The sequence below is a fragment of the Suillus bovinus genome, assembly GCF_016758785.1.
Source record: "Suillus bovinus strain UH-Sbo-P2 chromosome Unknown EDB93scaffold_20, whole genome shotgun sequence".
Classification (NCBI taxonomy): domain Eukaryota; kingdom Fungi; phylum Basidiomycota; class Agaricomycetes; order Boletales; family Suillaceae; genus Suillus; species Suillus bovinus.
The window spans coordinates 340,227-348,611 of record NW_024542076.1 but is presented as its reverse complement, the minus strand read 5'-3'; the positions used below and the strand labels follow the sequence as shown (position 1 = coordinate 348,611).

Below are 8,385 nucleotides of genomic sequence, written 5' to 3'. Positions count from 1 at the left end.
CCGCATATAGCCAGAAGTCTTTACTACGTCATTGAGATGTCAAGTGCTCGACGCTTGTCCGTGGTATATAAGCCAGGCTGGTTACAAGCCTACTCAGAGGAAAGCAACGAGTTGAACCTGGCACCAGCTATGCTCGTGACCAGCCTGCCGTATGCTACCACAGATGAAATTTGAAACCTCACCATCTCAAGTTGATGCATAGTCAGGTTGGTTACCAGTCCAGGGCGAGGGCAGTTTTAGGCCATTAATCATTTTTTGTAACGCCGTGTTGATATTGTTTGGCTATACTATCGGTGTGTTCACACCTAAAGTTTGACTCGGGGACTTTGAACTTCGGCGATTCGGAATTCCGGACAATGACTTATGGTCTTTACTATCAGCTTTATCAAGAGAACGTCGCTTTACTAGAAAAAGTTCGCAGCTGGCATTTCAAGACAATAGTACAAGTCACGTCAAACGGCTGATATATGTGTTTATATACACGGCAAGGCAGGTGCACTTGCGCGTGGTATCTAGTTCTTGCAGCTGCAGCTACCGACCTGGCAGTTGCAGCTGTTGATAGATAGTCAGAATCTAGTCATCAAAACGTCGCAAGGCAAAACTCACGTGGAGGTGCAGTTGCATTGCTCGGTGTTGGTGTTGAACATGATGATAGTGGTAAGTGCGGTTAAGCTGCAAGACAGTGTCAGTCGCGTCATGGTCAAGGGGACTCATATCCGAGTGAGACAAACTCACCTGGTGTGTGAGGCAGTTGATAATAGAGCGGATTGCTGGAGGAAAAAGTCAGGCAAAGAGGGGCCATTTTATATTGCTGATCATTAGTAACGTGCGTCGGAGTGGAGATGATAAGCGGAAAGTCAAATCATACATGTCAGTCCCAGGACTGTCGACGATATCAGCCCCACAGGGGCACATCAAGGGAGGGGACTAAAAAAAGGTCGGATTTTGCTCCGCCCGACAAGATAAACACCTACAAGACCTGCGACACACGCCACTACTCATGGTTGTCAATGCTACAAGGCACCACGCAGTAACTCAAAAGATCGACTTCTGCTCCGAACCTGATAGAATAAAAGCACATCGACCGGAGACAACCGCATCAGAATACGGCGGAGCTCTTGACGCATGTGGGTGAGCTTGGAGTGAGTTTAACTTGTAGGCTCATGTACCTAAGTACCTCTATGGCTCAAGTGCGATGCAAAAGTAAACAATCAAAGTAAGTAATCATAGCAAAATGTCTTGGCAGCACGTACTCAAATCGTACCGTAGGGCCGGTACAGCGCGAGCCAGCACCAGTCTCCGACTATTCTGGAAATCTCCTTGAACCTCAAATTTCGCTCATGTAATTATTTCCGTGCCGTATAAGCTACCGGCTGGTCTTGACCCTTCAAGTTGAACTTCTGTAGTGCCATCGTACTTGGATGCAATCGGGTGCAATACAAGCTGAATTTGAAGTTATAGAGGATGGATGAAATGATTTGGATAAGGTCCAGGTTATAAATACAGCGGGATCCATGGACACTTACAATTGCAAGTTGTAGGCTTTACATAGCGGTTGTGCAGGTGCTAAGTCATCGATACTTTGAAAGGCTGAAGTGAAATTATGTAAGTTGACCTTCAGCCGCGTAGGGGCCCCTGGCAGGCTCAATGCCGTACTTGGACTCCGATGCTGGTAGCGCTGTCCTTCACCCGCTCACATGTTTGGATCTTGTGGTACCATTGGAAACATCAACAAAAACGGCATTCGCAGGGGAAGAGCGGTGTTTGCAATATGATGGACTGAGCAGACTGGCATAGCCCACCCACTGCGATTGTTGCTTGCGCTGTCAGTGCCAGGTATGGACCGTATGGTACTGGCGCCTACTATACCAGATGAAGGGTTCCTTTGAAATTACTCCCAGACTTTTTTTCCGAATGGATTATCTAGGGTAATCGACGATCATTCCCATTTCTCACCGAACTATCGCATGCGCCATTTTGTCTCACCGATGCGCATGACTCGGATGAGCCAACCTACCCATGAACGAAACACCCGCTATTCATACAACGGATTTGTCCATTAGTTCACCCTCGAAACAGTACAATCGATCGAAGATAAACGTGGGCTTTCATTCTAAGCCTTCTGGGTGATGTTTCGAGGATCCGCATTTCACCAAAGATGACCATCTGTCAGAACACCGTGACTATCGTACGCAACCGCATTTTTATTCCATTGTCTTACTGTCTTCTTCATTCAGACTTATAGTTAGACTCGTTGGGGTGACTCTTGTTTAGCTATCATTCTTCCCCACGTACTCAAACCTTCACGCTTCTACTTTGCACAATATGCTTGGACCTTGCTGTCTCGCATATAAGCCACCATGTTTTTTCCCGAGTTTATTCACAACCTCAGCTCATAATCTCTCTTGCTGCTTCGACGTATCGAGGTGTCAAACTCTTCTCCAACTCTGGGAATCATAGAAAACATGCAGGTATGTTCTTGGTCTCCTGATACCACGTGAATTTCCCCTCATGCATGTTTAGTCCAACCCTTCATCCAACCCCCCACGTCGTTCTGTCGTACGCTCATTGCTTCAGGTTAGTTATCTGTTTCTAGCCTGTCCGGTATCGCGGTAGCTCACAACTCCCCTCCAGTGCATTAGAAAGAAAAAGAACACGGAAAAACGATATCCGGAATTCCTAGATGTGAGTCTTCTCCTGGTTCGGGGTCACTACGTATAGATTTAACACGATGAATTATCAGGTGTCCGCAGTAGTTGAAACTTGCCACCTTGAGGATAGCGAGTTCTTCCCGTCCACGGATGATTCCTCTCCTGCCAACAAGTGAACATTGACTGCGGTTTGCTTCTTCTTCTGATGGCTTCACTCATTTAAACGTGATATGAGGCTTACGGGTTCGATATTATAATGCGTGGTTCGGAAATGTATATGTACATGGTAGCATTTAGTGGATTGCTGGTCGTGCATCAATGAAACTGTGTCTCTGATCGACGTACTCAGATCGTCGCGTCAAGGCTTATTGAATAGGGCCGCAGCAAGACCCTGAGAGATCCTTCCAGCTGGAAGGTGATGTCATTGATTTCATAAAGACTGCGATTTCTGCAGTAAGCAGAGCAATTTCGAATTCACGAGTTGGCCTGGGCCAATGAAGTGGCTAAAAACGGTAATGATCCTTCCAGCCGCCACGCCTCCCGCTCGTCGTGGTCCACGACGACGAGCAGTGTATCAGCATCCATATCCTTCTAATCATCATTTGGCATGACGTCCACAATCCCTTTCCCTACGTCAGGCACGCCCGGAACATCCGGAATCATGTCTGAGCTGCAACCAGCCAACCTGAAACATGCAGAGCTGTCTATGGTGACATGTAACCCCCTTACATATCAAGTCTGCGACTTTGTATACGATAATTCCCCGTCAACGAGCTTTCTGGATACAGCTGAACTCTTCTACGAGACTCGCGCAGGTCAGTAAATTATTGGATATTTTCCTTGCTTTTCGCTCACTTTTTGTCTCCAGTGTAAGGATCCCGTCGGTTTCTTGCTTATTGTAATGCTGACGCTACCAAAAAGTTATGAAAATCCTTTGATCACCGCCACGTCCCGCACCCTTATTGCAGATATTCACGCACTCGTACGCCGGCTTTCCATAGTCGACATTCCAAAACCATCCAAGATACTCCGCGCCCTAGTACCCCGAGTCCCCGTCAAAGAATCTGTCAGCTCGGACCCTTGGTTTCGTGTCCTGCGTATCTGGTCAGAAATTGAAGAATTTAATGAGAGCGAGACCTTTGGTTCGTCTTTTAGTCTCGACATCCATAATAAGTCTTCTCACGATCCTTGTAGATGGCCACAAAAGGAGCATCGTTGAGCACACGCTCAACATCCTATTCTTCCCAGACTTGCATATGGGCTTTAACATGCCCAAGTCACTCTCCCTGCGCACGTCCGAGTCCACATCTGCAAATGAAACTGTACATGAGCTCTCGCTAGTAGTCCCTTCCACCCCCTCGCTTCCAGTTCCCGGCACGCCATTCGCGGTTCCATCACCACTGCACCTACAGCTTCGTGTCATCACGCGCCTAAGCTTCAATGAGCAGGGACAGATCACGTATCACCGTGACGTGTGGGATATGCGCGATGTGATAGGGCTCGTACCTGGCATGCGCATCGCGCAGTGGATTTTAGGGCGAGCTGGTGCGTGGGGGCTGAGTTGGATAGCCAAAAGACTGAGGTCCCAGCCACATGGTACATCGTTAATCGCATCCGCTGAAACGATAGTGTAGTTTTTCTTTCCTTCTCTGTTGTTCTTCCTACGATATCTCATAGCGAGCATCGCTGATCGCGATGTTAACTTCAGTGTATATGTATCCTCAACTGTAGCTAATCCTCGCGCTCAAACTGTGTTGTTGTATTTCTGTTTCCATAGCCTTATACCTAATACCACGACCGCTCTCGCTGCATCAGATCGATATTTTACCTGTCAGGTTTGGAGTGTCACACTTGAGATATATCTTACGCCCTCTTGTCGATTGAACTATTGTTGGTGTTCGGTTGTTCTAGATCTGTCTTCAAGTTCATAGCCCTTGTACTTCATACCACGACTACTTACCCGTGCCAAGTCAAATCAATAGTTTGCTTGCCGATGCTGGAGTCTTATCTCACATAGATGTCAAACAGCACAGGTCATAGATGCAGACCGCCTACATGACTCGAAGTTACATGTCGCAAGTGGGCAGTGTACCCCGCCTCATTTGACCCTCCCACTGAGATTTCCTCCTGTTTCCCCATATCTGTACTAGTTGATCAATTCATGCATGGTAGTGGTAGAAACGGGAGTTTATGTCTACGTTCTTCCGTTCCATACTAGGATGTATTGTAGCATTATCTTCCACCGCTCAAACTGCAATTGCTAATAGTGCTTAGTTCCTGGCTCCGTAGGGACCGTAGCCTATATGCAATCAGGGCTCGTTACCACTGCCAAGGGTTGCCAAGGATGGACCTACTAATACACGAGACTCAGAACAGCTTGCAGTGAAATTACATGGCATGGCCGGTGTATATTTGTATAACGGTATATCACCAGGTATCACTTGGCAGGGCCACAGGCGCTATTATGCAACGCCTCCAGATTCATCTTGCCACTTTATCCCCAAAATCCTGAGATTCACCCGTGTAGTCTAGGACTACCGAAGGCTCGAGGAGATGACGTTCCTCACATTTTGTGCGGGACACGCCGAGAGGATCGTGCTTTTCATATATGAGGTCTCATGCATTTCTTCTTGTGCTATGGAAACGGGACGGGTGTAAGGGAATGAGTGGGAATTGCAGAAGAGGCGTCGAGTTCTGGAGCCGCGGCGCTGGGCACCTCGTTGATGGATGAGAATCTGTGGGCTCCTAATGCATGATGCAATGATCCTTGCGATATAGAATGTCCTACGGGGCGTTTAGGTTTGTGTACCCACAAAAAATGATAGGACATACCTAACATCCAAGATGACCTGTAATATTGATAACCTTGTACCCTATATCAAGACTACTTACCCTAGACTTACTCCATCAAGTCAATAGTTTGCCTGCCGAGGCCGGAGCCTGAAGCTGAAACTCGAGGTGTGACATCTTAGACACACTATATATGTCAAAAAACAAATACCGTGATAGGCCGCCGACGGCCCGACATAGCTCAATTACATGTCACCAGCGGGGGCCGCGCTTCAACTGACCGACGATCTCCCCCTGTTTCAGCCTGTTTTCCTATGATCTACACTTATTATTTCATGCACAGTGAAGATGGAAATGGAAAGTTTACGGTCTATGTTCTTCCGTTTCCAATCGTAGCGCTCCCCCAAGTTCCTCGCTCCCGGCTCCATAGCCTATACATGATCAGTGCCCGTCACGCGATCACTCAACTGTCAAAGGTTGCATGTCAAAGACGGACCTAAGGACCAGTGCACGAACACCCATAAAAACTACTTGAAAATCGAATGGCACAGCAGATATGGGGTGTATATATATAGCGGTGCATCACCTAGTATCACTTGACAGGTAAGGACCTATTAGGCGACGCTTCCAGGTCCACCATACCACTTTGTATTCGGATGCTCAGATCCATCCTCGTAGTCTACGACCACCGAGCGCTCGACGCGTACGTGTATGTCCAGCTCCATGTCATTGTTGGTGCGCATATTACGCGGCGATGTCACGAAGTCGACATTGCTTTTAGAGAGCAAACCGGAAATCAAGTTCTTCGCATTTTGTGCGGGACGCGCGAGGACCACACTTTCCATATGCGGGTTTTCTTGCATTTCTTTTTGTGCGAGGTGAACGGGGCGGGCATAACGGAAGGAATGGGAATTGTGAACGTCAGCCGAAGAAAAGAACACTGGGATGTTGCGCACCTTGTAAATGGATAAGAATTCGTTGGCTCATGATCCATGTCACGGCATAACCTATTGATGCCCTGATGGTGCACTCTGAGCAGTCTGCATCTCGATACCCGACGATAAAAAGCTTACCCTGCCGACTGATCATAGAAGCGGACGGAAATCGCAGTAAGTCTCCATGGCGTACGGAAGTTGGATATAATTACCTGAGTTTGGACATTAGACTCGCGATACAAGACTATGTTCAATATGTTCGATCCTGAAGAATCATTAGAAGGGTGATTAGTACAAACATAACTTACTTGCCTGTCAGTACGACCACATATCCAATGCCATCATACATCAGGCTGAGTACAATGAGTGACGCCATGTCATTGAGTAGTGAGGAACTTACACCCGTACTATTCGTTCTAGCCTAACAATGGTTCAGCGATTCTGAAGGTATAGAAGAGAGAAGATATACCTGCTGCTGAGAACATTATATTGCAGAAGATGCGTGGTGGAAATCGTCAAGATCACGAGATCATACATCATCGCAGTGACGTAGTAAAGCCAGGCGGACAATGTTTTGCCAGCATTTCCTGGGGTACAGCTACGGTTGATGAGGATTTGAGTAACCCACACTAAGGTACCGCTTACTTTCCCTAAAACAGGACACATTCGCGTTAGATCTTGTTACTAGGAACGCCGACGTACATCAACGACAACAGCTATTAATTCAAACAACAGTCAGTGTGAACTGAGGTCAAAATATAGGCTAGGACTTACGGATCCGGTCAAACATATTGGTGAACCACTCCAGCTAAACCGGATGAGTGATGGATATTAGACTGCGCGTTAGGAACACACCGTAATTGCAGTTAGGAATAGCAGCGCTAGAGTAATTCCTACCCGCATATTTCTCCTTGCAATATTCCATGTCCTGGTTGGTGTAAGATTCTGGCTGGCGACATAGAAATTCCATAGCACATACCTGAAACCGAGGATGACTTGCGATACCATCGTTTGTAGAACTAGAGCGTGATCAATAGAGCCCTGACGGGTGAACACCGACAGAACAGACTTTTGAAAATAGGCGCTAAAATGTAGTAATCTTGACAAGTTTCTTGGGTGAAGGTGGTGGCGAAGTCTCCGTAATTGCTAAATAACATGACTACGATACTGACATAGCTGCACCATTAAAGTGAGCAACAATCTTCTCATGATGGGGTGAGGACAACTATACCGTATGAGGATAAATAAGATACAGGAAATACTGATCAAGAACGTGTTCGTTAGTTTGTGGAACGTGAATGGTCATGTGCACGTACCTGAGGTGAAAAATTGAGGATTGGCTTCTGTAGAACCGCCATTCTGCGGGAAGTGTGACAACATAACTGAAAGTAGATATCGTTCAGAATAATCAGCAACACAGTGACCATTACTACGAGTCCGTCACTCGACAAATGAATGAAAGACTCACTCATACAATGCAATGGAAATGGACGCAATTCGCAAATACTTCTCCGAGGTTTGGCTGTCTACAACCGCACGCAAAATCATTTGAAGTGAGGAAATGCGAAATCAAGTTCGTAGCGTCTGTGGTGATTATACAAGCTCTGCGACAGAAGCTGACAGCAGAGTGATGATATATTGAGGAGGTTGATATCCAAGCGATTAATGATGGACTCGGACGGGAAACCAATGGCACAGATACTTCGCTGGGAAGGGACGTGTTATGAATAGAAAATCCACATCCTAAGTTAGTAGCGCCATGCTTTTCTAGATACCAAAACTGCTGATTAAAGGCCCTGGAGTAAGCAATATCAGAACGGGGAAAGAAAGCGTGGTCAGGTCCATCGATCGGACTCAGTAACATTCATTGCAAGGCAGCAGTCCTTCGCAATGACTCGGATGTTGGCAGTGCAAAGTGACACTTTGCAACCCCAGTTGTACCACGGCTTATATAAGCAGGTGCATGTGAACTATTGAACTGTTGACTGCCATCTCAGAACTTATCGCTT

At 46.8% G+C, this 8,385-nt stretch overlaps 2 protein-coding genes across 2 annotated transcripts; one reads left to right on the top strand and one right to left on the bottom strand.

Annotated features, from left to right (window-relative positions):
- Positions 1 to 3,038: 3,038 nt before the first annotated feature.
- On the top strand, positions 3,039 to 4,664 carry EDB93DRAFT_1140295 (uncharacterized protein). The gene is made up of 3 exons (XM_041449263.1): positions 3,039 to 3,470; positions 3,573 to 3,793; positions 3,846 to 4,664. The coding sequence occupies exons 1-3, from the start codon at positions 3,259 to 3,261 to the stop codon at positions 4,283 to 4,285; spliced, it is 873 nt and encodes a 290-aa protein (XP_041308777.1). The 5' UTR covers positions 3,039 to 3,258; the 3' UTR covers positions 4,286 to 4,664.
- Positions 4,665 to 5,808: 1,144 nt separating this feature from the next.
- EDB93DRAFT_308172 (uncharacterized protein) lies at positions 5,809 to 8,067 on the bottom strand. The gene is made up of 16 exons (XM_041456044.1): positions 7,845 to 8,067; positions 7,693 to 7,758; positions 7,608 to 7,637; positions 7,446 to 7,552; positions 7,356 to 7,395; positions 7,232 to 7,304; positions 7,151 to 7,184; positions 7,079 to 7,092; positions 7,022 to 7,026; positions 6,846 to 6,974; positions 6,777 to 6,797; positions 6,689 to 6,729; positions 6,515 to 6,641; positions 6,398 to 6,459; positions 6,084 to 6,306; positions 5,809 to 6,027 (listed from the first exon to the last, which is right to left on the bottom strand). Exons 1-16 carry the CDS (start codon positions 7,922 to 7,924, stop codon positions 6,024 to 6,026), a joined length of 1,056 nt encoding a protein of 351 aa, XP_041308776.1. The 5' UTR covers positions 7,925 to 8,067; the 3' UTR covers positions 5,809 to 6,023.
- Between the last annotated feature and the right edge of the window lie 318 nt (positions 8,068 to 8,385).